Source organism: Malus sylvestris, chromosome 2 (genome assembly GCF_916048215.2).
Source record: "Malus sylvestris chromosome 2, drMalSylv7.2, whole genome shotgun sequence".
Taxonomy (NCBI): Eukaryota; Viridiplantae; Streptophyta; class Magnoliopsida; order Rosales; family Rosaceae; genus Malus; species Malus sylvestris.
Genome location: NC_062261.1, coordinates 35,744,367 through 35,765,670, shown reverse-complemented (window position 1 = coordinate 35,765,670; position 21,304 = coordinate 35,744,367). Strand labels below are relative to the sequence as shown.

Sequence of the window (21,304 nt, the reverse complement as noted above, 5' to 3'; positions counted from 1 at the left end):
GAAGGCCACTTACGTTCCCAATTTACCGTTACTACCCGCCAACCAAAGTCACAGAAAATTCTCAGTACTCTAGCTCTCTCTCTCTCTCTCTCTCTCTCTCTCTCTCTCCATAATGGCTCTCTTCACTTCTATCTCCACCTCAACCCTCTCCGTCTCGGCGGCAATCCGTCCCATCGGGCCGTCGAACAGCTCTAAGCGCTTCTCTCATTCCATCGCTGCTTCTTCTCTGAGCTCCCCACAGTCTCCGGAATCAAAATCAACGGCCCCAAATCAAACCGCAGTCTCCTCCTCCACTGAAACTTCACCAAACCCTTTTAATGGTGCGTCGTCAAGACCCCCAGAGCCGGCGGGCTTCAACTACGCCCTTGCCAACGGCAACCCCTTTGTTCGGTTTGCCCGTTCCGCTGAGTCTTCCATTGAAAGGGTAACTGAATTTTAATTTGTGTTTCAGTCACTGTACTTGCTTAGTAATGATTACTTGGTATAAATGTTCAGAGATCCATGGGAATATTGGAACTTTTGGAATTTGGATGTGACAAAAAGAGTGAATTTTCCTCTTTCTTTCTTTCTTTCTTTCTTTTTTGGGTTTGGACAAAAATGAAAATAAAATACAGAACAGAAAAACCCTTCTAGTTGCAGTGGAGGCTCTTCTTAACTTAGGGCAGTTTGATACCATATCGTTTTCAGTTTTCAAAACAAATGAAAACCAAAAACGAAATGGTTATCAAACGGCCACTTAGTAATGTGGCCTTTTCTTAATTTTGGTGACCGGAGCTTTTTATTGTGTGGCTTTGTTCCGCCATAGCTTGTGTTACATTTTTTATGTAATGCTGGAGTTCATCAACTCTCTAAAGAATTTCTTGCGCTTTGATTAAAATTAAAATGACAGGGGAGGGGTTTGAATAGCTTGGAGGACTTGGTTGTGATATTTTTTTGATAATTTACAGATTATTGTTTGACAGATTGCTGCTGAGCAATAATTAAGAAAGTTGTGCAGTTTCTTCTTTCTGTTTAGAAATTTTTTGCATCTAACAATATGTTCTAAGCGTTCTTTATGTGTCCATGGTTAAACAGACAATATTTGACTTCCGGTTTTTGGCACTGTTTGCTGTTGGAGGTTCGTTGGCTGGTTCACTGTTGTGCTTTCTCAATGTAATTTCTCTCTATCATATTTTATATTCTTACTTAAGTACTAAGGAGAAGAAATATTTTCTTTCTATGAGGTCTTCGACCCTGAAAATATAAATTCAGGCTCTGATTGCGATTTCAAATATAATCTCTGTGCTACACATAATGTATGACTGTATCCGTACATACTCATACCACATTCGAATCTGCAGGGTTGTGTTTATATAATGGATGCGTATAAAGTTTATTGGACTAGTTGTGTCAAAGGGAATCACACTGGACATATGGTTCTCCGACTTGTTGAAGCTATCGGTATAATTTCAGAATCCTCTTTCTAGAATTGCTCTATGTTTCTGTTTCTTGAATATGCTTTCAAATGCTAACCAAAATACATTTCAAATGTCGTGACTTCTGCGTAAGCGGCAGAAGTCACTCCTTTCTTAACAGGGTAAAACTCATCGTATGATGTCCATATTTCTATGTTTATTTTTGTTGTTATAGTCTGTATGTTGATGCAATGATGAATGATGCAGATGTTTACCTTGCTGGGACTGTCATGTTAATATTTGGCATGGGACTTTACGGATTATTTATCAGTAATGTCCCTAATGATGTGCCTTCCATTGATGATCGCGCTCTAAAGGGATCTTCTTTGTTCGGGATGTTTGCTATGAAGGTAATTTTTACTTCCCATATGCATTGGCTTAAACCTCCACCGAGGTATTAAATTATTAATAGATGCTAACACAGTCCTATTACATCAGAACTAATCTGTCTTATTTTATTTTTTGAACACTGCCAAGTTAACTGGATGATGGTTTTTCAGGAGAGACCTAAATGGATGAAAATTAGCTCACTCGATGAACTGAAGACGAAAGTGGGGCACGTAATTGTCATGATTCTTCTGGTAAAGATGTTTGAGCGGAGCAAGATGGTGCAGATAACCACCGGTTTGGATCTATTGAGCTATTCTGTCTGTATTTTCCTGTCTTCTGCTTCTCTGTACGTCCTTCATAATCTACACAAGTAAGGATAAGGCTTTCAAACACATTATGTATAGGGTTTAATGTAACGTTTAGCTTACAGCTTCAAGTGAATATACGTCTTCCAAATTGAAATCCAGGTTCTGCTATTTTGATTTCGACTTCTATTGCTCACACATTAGATAACACTTCTTTTCTCGTTAACACCAACATTTGGTGGAATTGTTACTGCGCTGGGAGTTTAAGAAAAGAATTACTGATGCAACAAAAAATGCAACCGCTTCTTTTCTCGTTATGCTATTTACCTTTCTCTATCTTAATATTTTGTTCATCGAAAAAACTATACAATATACAATTTTAGATTGTCGAATGTACTAGTCTGCTTTAACTTTGATAACGCAATTCCATTAATCTGTCGAACCCTCTCCCTCGAAAGCTTTAACAGTCTTCCTATGTCCTCAAAGGACTTTGGGGTCTCTCCGTGTAGCCCAAAGTGTAATCTCAACACATATGCTTCTCTATCGCTCAGAGTCTTGAGAAGCTTCTCGACCTCTTGCTTCATTAGCTGTTTTGTAAGCATCTTTTCTGGCATCATCTCCTCTGGCCCTTGCATGATCTCCTGCGGCAGAATGCGAACTAATAAATTAAGATCGACTAATGAAGCGTAACTGATACACTTTCCACAATCGTTTGAGCTGCTAATGGAGCATAGCCATGAAAGCAAACATTCACTAAAGTGGAAATAAGATTCAAGAAACAGACCTGCAGTGACATGCAACCCCGAACAGTTACCACTCGATCCAATGAAATTGGCGGTCTGCTCCTCTCGCAAACAAGCTTTACTGTTGCAGCATGCACATTGACCTCTTGAGCGATTTCGTCATATGTAGGCAGTCGCTGTATTCTTTGGTTGAAGGAATTTTTAGCTTTTGTGATTTTTGCCATCACACCGCACATGTTAACCTGCAGAAATGAACTAACCATACTTCTGTAATCTTTCAATCAATGCAATTCTACCAGGTTATCTCGCAAGAGTTGTATAAAATATGTGCAAGGAAAGGAACTCATTTTGATACAAATTTGCTATCTATATCATCTCAAACAAGTTTTAACGCCATCTATACGCCAAAAGAGCATCTCCAGCTGCAAGCTAACCTCAGCATCTATATTCAATAAAATTCACCTTTAACAGTAGAACAATCTTGACGAAAACATTTCAAACAAATTCTAACAAGTATAGTCACGTCTGATAAAAGTTGCTTTAACCATCAATATTTTTTCTTCTCAGACGTACCATGGTTTCGATGCACCAACTGATATATACAATAAGCAAGAAGCAAAGGCGCAAATTCTCGAGAAAACTTTGGGCTGACAAGATAACCTGGTTTACTATATCCTACCCCCAGCATTAGAACTTTCCATTGAAATGCAACGCAGGAAATGTACTGTTTTCGTTCAAGAAGTAGTCCCCATTTCCAATTAAGAGACATTGAACCTAGTCGTGAATGTGGTGCAAAACTCGAAGCATCAGAAAACCAATAAACACCCGAGACCCATAGAACTAACTAATTAATTACGTCACTAACATAAAATCTGTAGCTCAGTGATTAGGTAACCTCAGTCAAAAAGCAGAAGCAGTGTCTAACAAAAAGAACTAAATCCAACTGTTTAAGAACAATGGTTAATTAGGTTAGCTTCTCACTGGTAATCTGATTATTCTAGACTTCTTCTCTAGGGCTCTGATAATAGCTTGCCTGATCCACCAGTAGACGTAAGTTGATAACTTACATCCTCGCTCATGATCAAACTTCTCTGCCCCTCGAAGTAGCCCAATGCTCCCTTCCTGCATAAATAGATACTTAGTTTCGTGGAGCAACTTATGGAAAGTGTTGGACAGGAGTAAAAAAGGTGTAGGAACCTGAATGAGGTCTTGAAAGCTTAACCCTTTGCCTTGATAACTGCTGGCAACAGAGACAATGAGTCCCCGGTAGCTCCTGATGATTCTTTCTTTTGACTCTCTTTTCTTACAAAGCACCTTATCTATACTTCTCGTCTTCATTCCCATTGCCTTGGCTAACTGATTTGAGGTCGGCTCCTGCTCTTCAGCTTCTACGACTCTTAATCTTCGTGATTCTAGTCTTGCTCCCTCCTGTGTCATTAAAGGCCATACACAGATTAGAAAACTCTGCAAGAAGTAATTTGAGAACTGTTCTAAAACAAAACACGGTTCCAACTAAAGCTGTTCCTAGTAATTGCATTTGAAAACAAAAGGAAAATCATGTGAACCGAAGTATAAAGATTAGCAGAAACTTAAAACTTTTTTTAAGGTTTATGCAACGGCCACCAATTGAATCATGTTAGTTTCATCATTTACAAGGAGCAGTAGATAGGAAGAAAACTAAAACTAGAGGTGAGAATGTTGCTAGCTGTAGTGATCATCATATACAACATCAAACTGTACAGTTTAAGAAACATTATAGTGTCATCTAGCATTAAAAAGTATATGTTCAGTTCTACAAATGCCTAGATGTGAGAATTTCTTATAATACAAAGATGAGATGCAAGAAAGGCGAGCAAGTAAACGAATTTACAAAATGTAACCCATAGCAAGACTCCATTTCTTAAATAATGCACTTGAACTTGGCAAGAATTGATGAACTCGAATATTGAAACCAACCAATCATTCTCCAAACTCAAATCGGAACAAACAATGATGCGCAATATGCAGTCTAAATCGAGAAATAGAAGAACACCCATCAATTATTTATACGACAGAGTAAATGGCAGTTAGGCTTTTCACATATAAGCACATAACTACTTTACACCATAGAGAAAAACACTTCAAGGCCAATACTTTAGAAAACATCCTACTTTTCAACAGGAGAGACCCTAACGGAAGTTCGTGCAGTAAGATTCAGTTAGAACATGGCAGCTGGCTGACACATACGCTTTTTCTTTAATTGGGCGCGTTGTAAGCTATGTTTGAATCAGGAATTTGCAAGTACCAAACATTCGAGGTAAATTAGTTACAAATGAATCGCAAAACACTAGATGAAGGGATTCGAAATGCGCAAACAAGGATTCACAAATGACGACTCCATTCAAGTAGCCATTTGCAAATCCCTTTAAACACATTGTATTTACTCATTTCAAAATCATCCACCAAATCTTTTTGCGGTGCATTTTTAACTAATTTAGTCTGTACATAGCATGAACGTTTTTTGTATAAAACTAACCATTCTCGGAATACTAGTACAAATTTGCTATACAAAGAATCAAGGAGAATTATAGTACCTTGAGACTTAGACAGCATTCTGCTTCTTCTTTTGAGCCCAGATGCCCACATCTCACTAACCCAAACGACAACTTTCCATCTCCAACGCCCCTCTCCCTCTCCTCATCCAAACCCTCCAACCCTTTTCTCCTTTTCCTCCTCCTCTTCCTCCTCATCACCAACCCACCACTCCCATTCCCACTCTCCCTACAACTCCAAGCCTTCACAATCTCATCCCTCGCCGCTGCAGCATCTCTGGCCGCCTCTACAGCAGCCCGGGCCAGCGCCAGCGCCTCGGCCGCAGCTGCAACTACCAATGCGTCATTGGAGACCAAACTGGCGCCAAATTTGGAGGTGGAAGAGGAAGAGAGTGGAGGGAAGTGCAGTTGGAGAGGGTGGTGGGTTTTGAGTGGAAGTGTTGGGAGAGTTGGAGGTTGGTTTGGTGATGAACATATGCTGCTGGTGATGGCCATACAGATTACAGAGAGTACAAGGAGTGAAGTGTGAGCAATTGATTTTTCTTTCTGGAGAGATATTTGTGTGTTTTGCCATGTGAGTCCAACGGACAGAGAGAGAGGATAGAGGAGTCCGTCCGGTGCTAAATTTTTGCTATCTGTGGATGTCATTGATTTCAGTCTCGATCATCGGATTCAAATTATGTCTTTTAATTTTTTTTTCTGCGTATTTATGTTTATTTTTGGTATTTGATTTTCTTTTACTCTATTTTAGAGTACCGATAGGATTATCATTACGGGATGGTTCATTGATTGAAGACGGAATGAATTTTAGATCTGTATTTGATGAATTACACGATGATGGCCATTGGTCAGAAGAGACTAAACCATCCGCTAATACTTTTTTTTAAAGCATTACCACATATTTATACCATAATAGCTGGTACTTTTTTATAAAAAAATAAAAGGCTTACCGCATATTTGTATCAAAATTCGTGTCATCCTTAATGGATTTATGACTCATTAGCACATATAGATCTCATATCTATAAAGAGATAATAAAAATATATGGTAAGAAGCATTTTTAAAATAATTTGAAAAAAAACTTTTTACGCCAAGCTGTCTAATTTTATTTAAAGTGATGCTATTTATAGACTTATTTTTACTTCTTGTATATCTTTTGTTAGTTTTCTTCATTTAATGGTATTTAATTTATTCGATCTTGACCATAAAAATGAAAATGACGTGTCCGAAATAAATTTATGATCAAAATAGTAAAACACGTTACTCTCCTTTTGCGGCTTACAAAACGGCAAACGCATACTGGTACTCCACTTTTTCCATTTTGGCGCCAATTCTTTTCTCTTTCTCTTCCCAAAGCCCAAGGTTTTAACTTCCATACCCGTCCCAAATCGATCACGGGTTTCGCAGATAGACCTCAGAAACCCCAATTTCTCGAAGAATCAGAAAGCAGCACGGCAACGTTCAGGAATGGCAGACCGTCTCGCAAAGCGCCTCAAAATTACAAGGTCCGGAGACTCGTTTCACTCCACTTTTGAAATTGAATTTGAAATTCTTATATGTATTCTGGTACTCAGTTTGTCAGTCTTGTTTAGAATTAGGGCTTTTTCATTCTAATTGCAATTTTTCCTACTGTCTGTTTGGTTACCCAGAAAATTTTATGTCTTTATGTTTATATTTTGCTTTATTAATAATTATTCGTGTTAAATGAAATGTTTAACCTTTTCTTTTGTCTTCCATGGTTATGTTAAGAAATTAAACTGAGGATTTTGGAATTCACCGTAAAACCTTATTCTGCTTAACACAATGGTAAAGATTTAAAATTTTGTCATTTGGGACCTATAGAAATTCTGAGTCAATGCAGAAACAACAAAATATCTATTTAGCTATGTTGAACCGATTGTCTTGTTAAACTCAAGAGGATACTATTCAAATTTTTTCTTGATATACAGAAAATGTGAAAGTGAAATTTTATTTCCTGTGTTGTTTTGATTTGTTCAGCAATTATGTGAAGGTTTAATGCTTATCATCTCTTTCTTTCAGGGGTGAAGATGACTATAAGCCAGGAAGCATAACTAGGATTGAGCTCCATAATTTTATGACCTTTGGTCACATAACGTGCAAACCGGCCCCTCGTCTAAACCTTGTAATTGCACCAAATGAGCCCGGAAAGAGCTCTCTCGTATGTGCAATAACACTAGGTTTTGGCGATGAGGCTCAGGTCAGTTAATATCAGGGAGCATATTTTATTACGTTTCATAAGTTTGTTTTTGCTAGACAATATATAAAGAAGAGGGTTTGGTAACTACAGTTACTTGGGAGGGCGACCAGTGTTGGAGCATATGTGAAGCGTGGTGAGGAGTCCGGTTATACTAAAATAACCTTGAGAGGGGATACCGAAGAGGAGCATATTGAAATTATGCGTGAGATTGATACACCGAACAAATCTGAATGGTTATACAATGGTAAGTAGTTTCGCACGTGTAACATTCTCAAAGTAAATTATTTCATCATTTCTCTTGAATATATTTATGGACCAACCAACAGTGATCTTTAGGCGATAACTTGAGGTGGTTTATAGTCATTAAGATAAATGTTTTTATACTTGTTAGGCGCCCCTTAAAGTATTATGTTTAACCAACATTTTCCCAGAGAACGAGGATGTTTAAACTACATTGCTATGACTTGTGTTTTAGTAGTTTCTGTAAATCATTTTATGCGTTACTTTCCATTCCAAGAATTGCGCTTCCACGCATGTAGCTCTTATTTTGCATTTATTGTTGTCTTCACTCAGCATAAGTGAAGTACTTGTACACAAGCTTGTTTTCTTTTCAAATTGTGTCAGTTTTAATATTTACAAATTTTGGCCACTATTATGCAAGTGGATTACATGTCTTGATTCACTATAGACGAAAGTAGAAAATTGGTTGATTTTATCTCATTCTCTCTCATGCATTATCAAGGGAAATAAGCTACTTCCCAAATAAATACTGGTTTATTGAGAAGACACAGGAGTAATCTCAAGGACTAACTTATCAACCTTCTTTGTATTCAAGGAAGGGTGGTGCCTAAAAAAGATGTAGTTGAAATCAGTCAAAGGTTTATTGTTCAGGTCAACAATTTAACTCAAGTGAGTTTCTTTTTATAATTACCATCAGATCAGGGCATGTCTTAATTTTGTAGTTTTTATGTTTGGATGCAATATGACTTTTGATATGCATGCACATGTTTTTGTTTGTTGATATTCCTTTTGGATATCTGCACCTTGTAATTGAATTTTGTGACTGAATTTTTTATCTTAATCAGAATTCGTTGTTGTTTTTTAGTTTTTAGTAGAAGACAACAGTTTGAAGGTTATACATGCATAGAATAGGCAGTACTTTTACAAACTTGGTACTGTACAGATTCAGAGTATACGTACAGACAGAAATAATTACTTAGTAAGGACTGCAATAGATGGTAGAAACTGTTACTTAACATCCTCACAAAGTTGATGCTTTATTTCTTGATTTTTTGGCGCCTTGGTCTTTAACCCTTTATAATTATAGAAAAATGCCAAGTATTTTCTTAAAGTTGAGAGAGATGAGGAGTGTCTTGATTTAGTCTTATTATAGGCAGAAAATTATTTAAAGAGACCTCTATATTTCACTTCTTCTGCATTCCATTGTTCGTACTTGCTGTGCTAGTAAAATTGAGAGCTTTTGTTGCGTGAACCTTTTGAAATGCTACTCCTTTCTTTTGATAAAAGTGTGTGCTAAATATTGGTTTATTTAGGGGCATACTTTTGTTTTTCATCTTAACTGATCATTCCTATGCATTTTAAATTCTTCTAAATGAACTAATGTTGAGAAGAGTAGGTAAATTATATATTGTAGTAGTAAAAGTTGTGAGGGATGCACTAGCTGTCAAGTTGTTTATGTGCGACTGCGAGTGTACCAATGCATGTATATGACATTGTTTGTTTGATTTCCTGTTATTTGTCTCCCTTGAAGATATTTCAGTTTTAACTCATATTTATGATACTATTTGAAACTATTGCTAGCAATTTTGTTGCTAAATATGAATTTTGGTCAGTGCTTTTCTCTCTTTCTTCTATTTTTTTTATCATTTTTTTCCTTATGAATTTTGGGGGTGTGCTTGTAGTTTTTACCACAAGATCGTGTCTGTGAGTTCGCCAAATTAACTCCAGTGCAACTTCTGGAAGAGACTGAAAAGGCTGCAGGTGATCCTCAACTGCCGATCCAACATCGTGCACTTATTGAGCAAAGCAAGAAATTGAAAAGAGTTGAGCGAGTGGGTTTCTAATTTGTCCTTACGTCAGACAATTATAATTAGCTTTATCATGCTACTTAGACATTTTACCTTTTTGATTTAGGCTGTTGAAAAAAAAAATGGAGAAACTTTGAATCAGTTGAAGGCACTGAATGCTGAACAAGAGAAAGATGTTGAGCGTGTCTGCCAAAGAGAGGAACTTCTCGCAAAGGTTTGCCTTTTTAGTTTTGTTGGATGAACTGAATCACAACAAAGTATTTTTATGATAAGATACAAGCTCTTAGTAAAAAAAATTATAGCACATACACAATAAAGTGCACTGATATCCATTTAGAGCTAGTACACGTACTCAACACTATCAGATTCACCATCCATGAAACAGCATCGAACATCACAAACCAAAACATCTGAAGGAAAACACTGTAAGATAAATGTGATTCATTCCTATTTCCTACCTACCCCATCAGGCCATACTAGAAGGAAAGTTAGATCCTTAAATGCAGGTGAAACTGAACCCTATACGGCAACAATGAGAATCTGACTTTATCCCGTAAGTTCTCCTCCCATCTCCCTTATAGTTCTAGAGAAAGAAAAAAAAACTGAACTCCATCTGCCTCTATAAGGGCTGGTTTGGTATTGCTGTGCTTTGAAAAAAAACTGTTGTGAGAATAAGCGGCTGTGCTGTAAGAATAAGCGGCTGTGAAATAAATCAGAGTGTTTGGTAAACTTTTTTGTAAAAGTGCTTTTGGAAAAAAAAAAAAGCAGTCTAATAGTGGGTCTTTTCTTTAAAGAAGCACTGTAGCTCCGTGTGCTTTGAAAAAAAGCCAGTTTTCCAAAGCTGCAAATAGCAGCTTCAGCTTTTTCCTTTGATTTCAGCTTATTTTCACAGCAGCTTCCAAAATAAGCCCTTTTTTTTCAGTTTACCAAACACCTAAAACCCTCACAGCTTTTTTTCATGTGTGCTTTTTTTTTAAGCACCTCACTCCCAAACTAGGTCTAAATCCCCTCCCCACCCTCAAAAAAAGCCCTTCTGCTTCCCACACAATTAAGCTGGAATTAAAATTTATTTCTTGATGTCATCTACAGGCAGAGACCATGAAAAAAAAAATTGCCATGGCTAAAGTATGATATGAAGAAGGCTGAATGTATGGAAGCTATGGAACAGGAAAAAGATGCAAAGAAGAAGTTGGAGAAAGCTGCAAGAACTCTAAATCAACTGAAAGAACCTATTGAGTATGATGGCTTCATTGAGTTGATATATTCGTGCATAATATATTGACATGACATACAGTCCATTTATTGCTGACTGTGCTTTTATTTTACGTCTGGTGTACTAATCTTTTACCTGCTGAAGGAAACAAAAACAAGAGAGAGTGGCGACAGAGTCTAAGAGTACAAAAGTAGAAAAAAACATTAGTGAAAAATGAAAATGCAAACAAACGAATGAAACTTATGGAAAATGTGAACCGCTTGGTATGCTAATGTGGTACTCTATTCTCTTAATGTGATTTTAGCCTTCTCTAGTATGTAGTGTGGATAATTGAGTTTTTCTTGTGCTTCAATTTCATCCACATGTTTATAGGGAGTGTTAATAGAAGAAAAACACAATGAAATGGAAGATTTGAAGAAGCAAGAAGAAACTCGTCAACAAAGGATCTTCAAAGCAAAAGAGGATCTAGCTGCTGCTGAGCTAGAACTTGAAAATCTGACTCCTTATGAACCCCCTACAGATGAAATTGTAAGTTATGGATTCAGTCTCAAAATGTCAGGATCTACGGGCAGTCCCTGGTATGATTAACAAAAATGGATCAAATTTTTACCTATTAACGTGAATGAAACTAGTTCTGTGTGAACCAGTTTTAAGAATTTATGGTTCCCATGCCAACATTTGCCAATCAACTTTTGTTCGGTTATTAGACTTTAGATTTGTTTGCCTGCCTAGAAACAGTTTAGCAGACTGCTTATTAGACTTTTCAATCAAATATGTACTTTTGATTTGTTTGCCTGCCTAGAAACAGTTTAGCAGACTGCTTAAACTTATCTAGGAAGAAGAAATTATTCATTTCAAATGATGTCTGGCTCCAGCAGACATTGTTTTCTGGTTAAACAACCACTTTGTCCCGACCGAGATTAACCCAGATCAGCAGCTCGAGACCTGGCAGACATTGCATATACTATGTAAAATTTCTCTCATTCATAAACAAGAAACCAAAGTGGTGAGTGGATAATATCGATCGCAAAATTAGTACATGGCCTTTCTCACTCGGTGTAGATGAGATTCGTGTGCTCTTTTATGGGACAGTCTCAACCAAGATACCATGATATCAAGGTCACCCTCCGCCTTCATCCCCTTACTCTCTCCTACCGTCTTTACCAACTACAGGGGCAAAGATTCGACAGTGGCACCTAAGAGGCTGAATGAACAATTTAAAGACATGTACAAGTGGTTCGTGTTCTTCAAGCATTTGTCGGAAGCTTGAAATCGAGCATCTCCCTTATATTTAACCGGATGGAAGGCCCCATCGAAGAGCATATGTGTGCACTCTTCCAGTAAACACCTTTTGCACCTGGTGGCTTATTTGCTTCTACTGATTTCTGCCAGGTAAAATATAAGTAAATGAATATCATGGCCAATTGGGTGGAATTCAGACAGCAATCAAAATTAGAAAAAAAGAAGTGAAGAACATACAACTGCTGCAAGCAAGTTTACGAGAAGGTCTTCTTCAGAAAAGTCAGCTTTTCCAAAACGCAAATGAACTATACCAGTTTTATCTGCTCTATATTCAACTTTCCCCTGCTTGAATTCTGCTATGGCCTGAAAAAGAGAATACGAATAAATCCATTTTAAACAGTAAGCTGAGAAATCAAATCGTCGTGAAGTTTGCCCAGTCGCAAGGAAATCCATTCCTGAACTACCATGATGATCCTTTGGATGTTCCTACCATATTTCATTTCATTTTCCCTCACTGTATTTATTGTGCCAAAATTCATTCAATTCCTATTGAAAATTTGGATCATCCCCTGTGTGTGTGTGTGTGTGTGTGTGTGTGTGTGAGCCTAAGTTTTTACCTAATGACTTCTGTCAATTTCATTGTTCTTACTGTGTCAGATATATAAATGTATATATGCATACAATGAGACATGCGGAAATAACTAAAACAGACGCTAGGATTTAGGCTAAGAAAGCATATCCAAAGAAGTGCAGAAAGGAAACAAAACATCACAATCCAAGCCATACCTGTGGAATATTAGGCGTGACAGTACCAGCTTTCGGGTTTGGCATGAGCCCTCGTGGTCCTAGAATCTTTCCTAGGCTAGCAACCTGAGACAAGTAGCAAAGACAATAAAATGAAAACTTAATGGAGAACATGGATAAATTGTGAATTTACTCTTGACTTTGTGTGCCGACCCCACTTAGTGGGATAAGGCTTTGTTGTTGTTGCTGCTGTTGTTACTCTTTTACTTCGTGTTAAAGAAAGATACCTCATAATATGATGTAAGAGGTGAAAGTTAAGCACTTCTAAGAAAGCCAGCTGGTAGAATCATAAAAGCAGACCTGACCAGCCAGTCTAACATGAGTCACTTTTCACTCCATTTATGAACAAACACGAGGAAAACAGGGCAGCACCTATTGTTCTTTTTCTTTCTTAGCTGTATTTATTTAGTTATGTGAAGCGGGATCTCAATATAAGATGCATACTGATGCAATTTGTTTGTTCTTAATTTCACTTATGAATAACACGAACTTCACCACTATCAACCAAATAATACACACAAGCACCTCATCATGCACATCAAGTTTTAGAGTCAAACTATTATGAAGCTGACTAGTTTATTTTTCTGCTGCAAAACTAGTTTTTTCATTTCAATCACAGGAGCCTAGCATTTCAACCATATACTCTAATTTTGATGACCAAAAACCAAACCAAGAACATAGCATTTAGCTTTACCCTTATCAAGATGCTCTGTAAAAGCGAAAATGATTTACATGCCTTCTTGTCAAACAGACAGTAGAGGCACATCACTTATTTTGATTAAAAAAGAGAATGAAGGCAACACCTTAGGCATCATATCCGGTGAAGCAATTAGCTTGTCAAATTCCATGAACCCTTCCTTTATCTGTTGTATCAAATCATCTCCACCAACCAAATCTGCTCCAGCATTTTTCGCTTCATCAAACCTTTCACCTGCAGATATTAAAGAAGATAACCTGTGAACATGACATATATGAAACCAAAAACATTAAATAATTTGTGCACAGAATAGATACTTAGATATAAAATGAGCTCAAGCATAAAGAACACCAACTTTTTGCAAATTATGAACGGGGAAACATGAGAACCAGAATATTTAAGATTTCTGGAAAAGTAGAAGATGTACACAATCTTGACATTATTCAAACAAAGTACAGAAATGCCTGTTGAGATCAACCGGTAAACTCCTACTACTGATGAAATACCTAAGGTGCAAATTATCAGATATAGCACATATTTTCACTAACTTCTGAGAGAGCATTTATCTGTAAATATAAGCTATAAAGTACGACAGTGCAACATCTCTAAGACAGTGCAACATCTCCAACACCCTATGTAATGAACTACCAAGACTATAAATTATAACAACATACTCCAATCAGGACTGCTTCCATTTATTCTTATAACAACATACTCCAATCAGGACTACTTCCATTTATTCTTAAAAAAAGGTTTAAGAAAAACCTTATAATTACTAAAAAATATATAAACCTCCTTTGGACTCAAATGACTTAGAGATCGTCTTTTCATCAGGAAGAAGAAAGTATAGGAAAATTTAAACTCAGAGAAGAAAGTGACTATACCTTACATGAAAAACTATTAAGACTACATACAAGAGAAATGGTCACGATCCAATCCAATTTGAAGTTCAAAAGGAGTGATACACTAACTAGAAATTGGCAGGTACAGAAAATTCACCAAGAGTAGAGGAACAACGTCTCATCAATCATTTCAAGACCAGTTCATGGAAGAAATGAGAATACTATACTAAACCCTCCAACTAATTCATTTGCAAAATGTCCCCTTGGCAGAAAATAAAAAACACTTAGAGATGCCTAGATTCAGCCAAGAAAGTATTTTTCTGTTCTTATCAACCAAGGTAGTAGCATAAAGAGCACAAAACACCACTCAGTAAAGGTGTTACTTGTTTTCGCCTTTTACGCTTAATTGACAAAACAATTACCTATAGAGAATTCAAATAACATATTTTCAAAATAATGGACACCTACCTAATACATGCTAATGCGGAAATTGCCTGCATAGTTATGCTCCTGTACTTTTTTTCTCTAGGTTGAAATCTTCAACTTGTATAACTAGGTTCAAATACGTGGATTACTTTATACATCTCCTTAGCTCATACCGAATGACAGATATGATTACTCTTTCTCCACTAAGGACAGTAGTGCAGAGGTGAGAAATTGAGAATCGTAACTACCTTGAGTAAGAACAGCCACTTTAACAGTCTGTCCGGTTCCCTTGGGCAGGTTTACCTAGTAGAAGAATTCCACAATAAATGAAAGGATATAATATAGTGCTAAGCATTGATAACTAAACATATCTCTGACCAACAAGATCAGAAAACTCACAGTTGCTCTTAGCTGTTGGTCATTATATTTTGGGTCAATATTGAGGCGGAAATGGGCTTCAGCAGTTTCTACAAATTTCGTATTCGTCATTTCTTTCAGTAAAGCAATGGCAGGCTGCAGCGCATACTCTTTTTTGGTTTCCCTCAATTTCTGAATTTCCAAGAATCTTTTGGACCTTGTCTGACATTTACAAAAGAAGACACCCGAGCACTTGAATACTACCGATATCTTGGAAGAACTTAAAAATAAGACATTGCAGGATTATATCTAACAACATAAATGATAAACATAAAAAGAAACTAGAACCGGATTATCAAATGCAACTTCGGAGCATTCTCCATCTTTATAATTATGCAAAACCATAAGAAAACCATCAAACTTGAAGGATGTAAATATCAAATTTTGCAGAACTAGTCTCTTCTCCAAGATAACGAAATGACCTTAATTACTCAAATCAATCCTTAATTTTTAGAATTTAAATTAGTATAACAAACAAGTATTAGCTAAATTAACCGATGTTCATCAAACTAAAAACTAAATATAAGAACAACGCATAAAATTTGAATCCCAAAACCGTAATCAAAACCAAAAACAAGCAAAACCCACCAAGGTAACCGAAATAATCAAATTTTACCCCAAAACAATGAAAAATCCGAACTTGCAGAAGAAAAACCAGAAAAAGACTCACTCTGTCTCTCTTCAAAAGCAATGCAGCCTTCCCTTTCTTGGGCTTTGAAGAAACAGCAACAGCAGCAGAGCCATCACCTCCTTTCACTTCTTCGTTCCCATCCACATCCTCAGCCACCTCTGCCTCCGCCGTAAGAGCCGCCGCGGGCACTCGGTGAGGCTCGGAATTGGCCCATTTGCTTGGTTTGATCTCGCGAGGCCTAAGAGCCAGCTGGCAGATGCAGAAGGTTTTGAAGAGCAGCTTGGGCTGGAAGGAGAGGAGGGAGGGAGTGAGGTCTTGTGGGTGCCCGTAGGAGGAGGCGTACGTTAGCATGAGGGACGAGGGTGTGGTGCTTGTAGCCATTGTTGGAGCTCTCTGTAAATGAAGGATTTTGATAAATTGCTATCTATCCATTTATGCTCGAGATAAGAGGTGGCTGCTATTGTCTGCTATAGACCTTATGGATGGTATGGTACACCACAGTTACCGTCAGCAATAGTAATTACAATAGCGCAGTAAATAAGACGTAATATTAATGAAGTTTGGCAAGTGTGTTTGCATTTTTGGAACAGCGGTATTAGTAATCTAAGGAAACTTATTGACACTAAAAATTTAATGGCTGAATTTTTTTTTGTGGTATCGTACTTTTAATGCGACATTCGTAGTGAAAAAGTTGTTAATTAAACCTTCATGGTAAGCTCAGCTAGCAATTAGGCCTCATTTGGCACACCGTATAGAGCATCGGATAGGACTAATTATACGGAACCGGTTGTTTGGTGCCCTCCCGTTTAAATAATCATCGGATTAATTTAGTCAGTCTGCCAATTTAGTAGGGTATACACCTACATAATAAACCCTTCCAAAAGGAGTGGATTATTAGTCCAGTTCCCTTCCCTCTCTCTCGCACTTCGTTCTCCACAACACCTCCTATCGCAGTCGTTGTACTCACCGACGTCGTTCTCCCCATCGTCGTTCTTGTCGGCACCGTCAACGCCTACGGCCTCGACGTCTTCCTCTGCTACAAGAGCCCTGAGGCCTGGCCCTCGCAAGTCAAAGGCTCTAAGTCCTGGCCGTCGCATGTCTTCCTATGGGCTTCTTCTACAACTGGGGAGAGATTCTTGACTAAAATTGCAGGGGAAGAAGAAGAAGGGAGAGAGCGGGACGGAGTTTGGTGGGTGCGGCGGAGAGATCTGGGGAACAAAAGAAATGATTTCATTTCTTCTGCAACTGGGTCTTGCAAAGAAACATGGTGTATTTGTAGAGGTTCTTGACTGAAATTGCAGGGGAAGAAGAAGAAGGGAGAGAGAGGGAGGGAGTCCCAGGGTGAGGCGGAGAGATGGGGAACAAAAATGATGATTTTTTTTTAATTTTATTTTAAGTTTGATTTAAATAAAGGAAGATTTTGTTTGAATTCCTCATATCCGATATAATACCAAACATATTATAAATAATACGATTATTAGTCTGATACTGCATCAAACGCCTGATTAATTTAGTCAGTACTATCCGGTGACTATTTATCCTATCCGACAGAAATAGTCAGTACAGTCCGAGCTGCGAAACGAGATCTTAAAGTTCAAATCTAAACTTTTGTTAATCTTCCATTAAATAAAGAGAGTAAATACGTCCTTTCAAAATCAGAAAGTAAGCATTTCCAAAGAAGATGTTAAAATCAAAACATCAAATTTAAATTTGATGGCTGATTTGGTAATTTGATATATTGTCAATTTTCCTTCTATGTCAAAATTTATTGCTTCATTTATGTTTATTTAAACAAAAATAATAAACGTTGGGTATGAGAAGAAAGACAGTGAGCGTTGTGAGAGGCGCAGACGGGTCTGGGAAGAAGCTAGAGGGTTTGGGTTTTGGGGGGCTTAATACTAGGCTGGAATTACCCCTTTCAAGACCAAGAAACATTTGGGTCTTAAATGGGCTTCACGCACTAGTTAGGCCAATATTTGATTGAGCCAGGTCTGTCTCATTTGATTAGCACTTTTTTTCACATTCACCGAGAGCAACTTATTGTCATTTAGTACTATAGTCTAGCGGTATTTATTTTTATTTGTAAGTAAGATGTCTTATGTTTGATTCTTACTAAAGGCGAATTTGAACCACATTATTGCTAGCCTATTGTAAGGTTAAGCCCTCCCCTCCCCTCCCCCTCCCCCTTAGGCCTTGTTTGACACACCGTATAGTACCACATGATAGTATTAATAATACAAAACGGATTTTTGGTGAGCTTCGTATGAAATAAGCACCGAATTATTTAATCTGGGCCTACTTATTTTATACCCCTCACACCCGATTATTTATCCCCTTCTAAAACCTATGTATTATTAGTCCGGTGGGATCCTTTCACTCACTCTGTCCCTCACTTGCAGCGCTCTCCTTCCACTCTCGCATCTCTTGCTCGCTCTCTCGTATGGATAGCAGGTTCATCTCCATCATCTTCTTCTTTTTCTCTCTTTGTTCCTCCCTTCTCCTTTACACACACACCTCCCACCTCCTCTGTTCGCCCTCAATCTCTGACAACAACAATTTTAATCGAACTTTCCATGGGTTGAAGGAGGAAGACAATGATTCAAATTCTTCCTATCTAGGCACTGACGAGGAAGGGAGCTGGGCTCCGACGAGTAGAGGGATAACAATTTTTATCTAGGCTCTACCGAGAAGGACGAAGCCGAGGAAGGGAGCTTGACTTTCCCTGATTATGGTTGATTTCTGGGCTTCAACGAGAAGGACGAAGACAAGGAAGGAAGCTTGACTTTCCCCGATTATGGTTGAAAATATTTAATTTCTGGGCTCCAACCATTAAAAATATTTATTTTTGGCATTTTTGTTTTTGGTTGATTTGTTTATGGATTTTACAAGGATCCTAAAAGTTGGATTTTTTCATAAATTTTTGTAATTTTTTTGGAATTCTGCTTAAATTCATATGTATATTGCTGAAACTGTATTCAAGAAATGTTGTATACCAAACACAATATAAATAATCCAGTCTTAGTCCGATATTGCACCAAACGTTCGACTAATTAATCGATACTATCGGATGACTATTAATCATATCCGACTGATATAATCAGTATAATCCGAATTGTCAAACGAGGCCCTAGTGTGGATAATATTTGTTCAAAAAAAAAACGAGAGCAACGTATTTACTATTACAATCTAGTGATATTTTTCTTCATTTATAAGTGATAGATTTTACGTTCAACTCATGTAAATAGCTAATTCAAAACTAAATTGTGATGTTTGGCTCATTGTACGGGTAGCCCGAACTCCACACCTCTTAAATAAATAATAAAGACGTACTTACCTGAAATAGGGTGACATATTGCATGTATCCCAAGCAAGGAATTAAATATCGATATTATCGGCGAAATATCGCCGATAATATCGTTTTTTTCCAACAGCGATATTTTCAGAGTATTCCAATTGATTATCGTGATAATATCGCTCTCTCTCCGTCGTCGGAATGGCAGCCGAGCTCCGTCGTCGCAGCTGCCAAGATCTGCGCCTCTTTCTGCCAAGATCTTCGCCTCTCACAGGTGGTGATGGTGCTCGCCGGAGTGTGCGCCACGGTGGAGGTCACGGTGTCATCTGCCATTCTCGCAGAGGCTGGAGAGAGAAGACTGATGATGTGTGATGATGGTGGTGTCGTCCTCGAGCTGCTCGAGTCGAGCAGATGGTGCTGCTGCTGTGTGTGTGTGGTCACGGCAAGAGAGGGAGAGAGGTAAGAGGATTTTGAGAGAAAGAGAGAGAGACAGTGCAGAGAAGAGAGAGAGAGAGTCGAAGTGAGTGAGAGAAGGAAATGGCTTGGTCCCTGGTGTGGATTTGCACTTTGAAGTGTGTCTGTGCGTGTGTGTGTGGAAAGGAAAGAAATAATAGAAAATGAGGGAGGTAGTACATCCCACGTGAAGAAGGAAGAAAGGTAGTAGATATTTGATGGGTGCAGCATTATGTTAGGGTAGATTTAAAAACTAAAATATGAGTTTTACTTGAAAAGTTGTAGTAAATCATTATATATAAATGATTATGGTGTGTTTAATTTTTTTTTCATTAATTACTATATATTTTATTCACTCACAGTATTTGCCAGCTCGCTGTATAATTAACTTAAATCAATTAAATCCATCATGTAATGCATTTTCTTCCAATTTTTTGTGATAAACTAATAGATAATTGACTAAATAAACATCATGCAAAGTTTCAATCAAAATTTCCAAGTTTTTCTTACAATTTCCGTGGTTTCCATATAATTTTTATCGATATCGATATTATCCCGATATTTCCATCGATATTTCCGTGTTTTCGGACTACCGATATTTCCGATATTACCGATATTTTCTTCCTTGATCCCAAGCCAATTTTATAACAGTTTCCCTCCAATCTCTCCCTACCTCCTCCAATCCCTCAACGATGGCTTGATGTCTTTTGTTTGTGGATTCGGAATGCAATTGACCTAGCATGCTTGTTTTATGTTAGTCTTTTATGCATTCAACACAAAACCATATATTTTTCATAAGGTGAGCACCATACGTAGGGATTGTAAATATGCTCGAAGTAATTCGTTTATGCTCAGTTTTTAAGTGAAAGGGTTGAGCTCAAAAGAAATACTAGACTAGTTAAAAATATGAGTACCTATGGAGCTTTGGTATGTTAAGCTCATAAAGCTAATGAACAACTCATATCTTTAATGAGATAGTTCGACTTGTTCGATAAAGCTTGGCTCATAAGTGAGTGTACTTTATCCCTATTACCAATCTAGAAATACTCGTCTCTGGAAAAGATTCAAATTATTAGATAAGGTAATATTGTGAGTTGTCCCACTATCTAAAATATGAATAAGTTTTTAGAATGGGTTATCAATCAAGCGAGCGATCAGTAAGAGCAAAAACAAGCAACTCATAGCAATAGCACAACAAGAGGAATTGTTAATTCTGGGAGATCGATTAGTTTGGCCAACTCGATCGGTTTGGTCAACTGATCGATTGGTTTGGGGTGTTTCTTGTTTGTTGTTCAGCGTTTTCAAAGTCTGTTTAGAGTAGGTTTTGGGGTTTTCATGGGATTCCTTTCTTGTAACTAAAGCCCATACATATAAATAGAACTTTATGGTTTTATTCTTTGTACGAGAGACATAAGAATTACAAGGGAAATGCTTTCAGAAATTGTGGGGGTGTGAGATACCAGAAAATAGGGTTTGCAAAAGCAAATGGGGTTTTCTTGTAAAGTGGCCAAGTTCAACATAAGTACGAGCTTGTTTCCAACATCCAAATTATTGAAATCCAAAACTACAACACGTGCACGACCACCCAACGTATCATTGTATTCTATATACAAGATAAACAGAGCTGAAATTTAAGCAGCAATTTGATTTTGATTTGA

General features: G+C 37.5%; 4 protein-coding genes and 1 long non-coding RNA gene across 5 annotated transcripts; 3 read left to right on the top strand and 2 right to left on the bottom strand.

The window, feature by feature from the left end:
* Positions 1-52: 52 nt before the first annotated feature.
* On the top strand, positions 53-2,248 carry LOC126597692 (uncharacterized). Its single transcript, XM_050264503.1, has 5 exons — positions 53-424; positions 1,075-1,152; positions 1,341-1,440; positions 1,662-1,804; positions 1,955-2,248. Exons 1-5 carry the CDS (start codon positions 113-115, stop codon positions 2,156-2,158), a joined length of 837 nt encoding a protein of 278 aa, XP_050120460.1. The 5' UTR covers positions 53-112; the 3' UTR covers positions 2,159-2,248.
* A 123-nt stretch (positions 2,249-2,371) lies between these two features.
* LOC126597549 (RNA polymerase sigma factor sigD, chloroplastic) lies at positions 2,372-6,030 on the bottom strand. Its single transcript, XM_050264352.1, has 5 exons — positions 5,406-6,030; positions 4,030-4,260; positions 3,814-3,954; positions 2,874-3,074; positions 2,372-2,730 (listed from the first exon to the last, which is right to left on the bottom strand). The coding sequence occupies exons 1-5, from the start codon at positions 6,009-6,011 to the stop codon at positions 2,452-2,454; spliced, it is 1,458 nt and encodes a 485-aa protein (XP_050120309.1). The 5' UTR covers positions 6,012-6,030; the 3' UTR covers positions 2,372-2,451.
* Positions 6,031-6,658: 628 nt separating this feature from the next.
* LOC126597711 (structural maintenance of chromosomes protein 5-like) lies at positions 6,659-11,158 on the top strand. Its single transcript, XM_050264526.1, has 7 exons — positions 6,659-6,868; positions 7,404-7,581; positions 7,672-7,825; positions 8,417-8,490; positions 9,504-9,653; positions 9,736-9,843; positions 10,719-11,158. The coding sequence occupies exons 1-7, from the start codon at positions 6,831-6,833 to the stop codon at positions 10,758-10,760; spliced, it is 744 nt and encodes a 247-aa protein (XP_050120483.1). The 5' UTR covers positions 6,659-6,830; the 3' UTR covers positions 10,761-11,158.
* A 646-nt stretch (positions 11,159-11,804) lies between these two features.
* On the bottom strand, positions 11,805-16,334 carry LOC126597582 (50S ribosomal protein L1, chloroplastic-like). Its single transcript, XM_050264381.1, has 7 exons — positions 15,941-16,334; positions 15,253-15,432; positions 15,102-15,156; positions 13,692-13,819; positions 12,871-12,954; positions 12,322-12,447; positions 11,805-12,227 (listed from the first exon to the last, which is right to left on the bottom strand). Exons 1-7 carry the CDS (start codon positions 16,280-16,282, stop codon positions 12,090-12,092), a joined length of 1,053 nt encoding a protein of 350 aa, XP_050120338.1. The 5' UTR covers positions 16,283-16,334; the 3' UTR covers positions 11,805-12,089.
* Positions 16,335-18,148: 1,814 nt separating this feature from the next.
* Positions 18,149-18,940, top strand: LOC126597729 (uncharacterized). Its single transcript, XR_007614309.1, has 2 exons — positions 18,149-18,352; positions 18,486-18,940. It is a non-coding gene; the product is annotated as an uncharacterized LOC126597729 (long non-coding RNA).
* Positions 18,941-21,304: the final 2,364 nt, after the last annotated feature.

What these genes read in the sequence shown, in the direction of transcription:
- LOC126597692 (XM_050264503.1), top strand. Translation starts at nt 113, where the DNA reads ATGGCTCTCTTCACTTCTATCTCCACCTCAACCCTCTCCGTCTCGGCG. An exon ending in CTGAGTCTTCCATTGAAAGG is followed by an intron (nt 425 to 1,074) that starts GTAACTGAATTT and finishes ATGGTTAAACAG; the next exon opens with ACAATATTTGACTTCCGGTT. An exon ending in CACTGTTGTGCTTTCTCAAT is followed by an intron (nt 1,153 to 1,340) that starts GTAATTTCTCTC and finishes TCGAATCTGCAG; the next exon opens with GGTTGTGTTTATATAATGGA.
- LOC126597549 (XM_050264352.1), bottom strand. Translation starts at nt 6,011, where the DNA reads ATGACATCCACAGATAGCAAAAATTTAGCACCGGACGGACTCCTCTAT. An exon ending in AATGCTGTCTAAGTCTCAAG is followed by an intron (nt 4,261 to 5,405) that starts GTACTATAATTC and finishes TTAATGACACAG; the next exon opens with GAGGGAGCAAGACTAGAATC. An exon ending in CTAGAATAATCAGATTACCA is followed by an intron (nt 3,075 to 3,813) that starts GTGAGAAGCTAA and finishes TCATTTCTGCAG; the next exon opens with GTTAACATGTGCGGTGTGAT.
- LOC126597711 (XM_050264526.1), top strand. Translation starts at nt 6,831, where the DNA reads ATGGCAGACCGTCTCGCAAAGCGCCTCAAAATTACAAG. An exon ending in GTTTTGGCGATGAGGCTCAG is followed by an intron (nt 7,582 to 7,671) that starts GTCAGTTAATAT and finishes TGGTAACTACAG; the next exon opens with TTACTTGGGAGGGCGACCAG. An exon ending in ATCTGAATGGTTATACAATG is followed by an intron (nt 7,826 to 8,416) that starts GTAAGTAGTTTC and finishes TTTGTATTCAAG; the next exon opens with GAAGGGTGGTGCCTAAAAAA.
- LOC126597582 (XM_050264381.1), bottom strand. Translation starts at nt 16,282, where the DNA reads ATGGCTACAAGCACCACACCCTCGTCCCTCATGCTAACGTACGCCTCC. An exon ending in TGCTTTTGAAGAGAGACAGA is followed by an intron (nt 15,433 to 15,940) that starts GTGAGTCTTTTT and finishes TGTAAATGTCAG; the next exon opens with ACAAGGTCCAAAAGATTCTT. An exon ending in ACCAACAGCTAAGAGCAACT is followed by an intron (nt 15,157 to 15,252) that starts GTGAGTTTTCTG and finishes TTCTTCTACTAG; the next exon opens with GTAAACCTGCCCAAGGGAAC.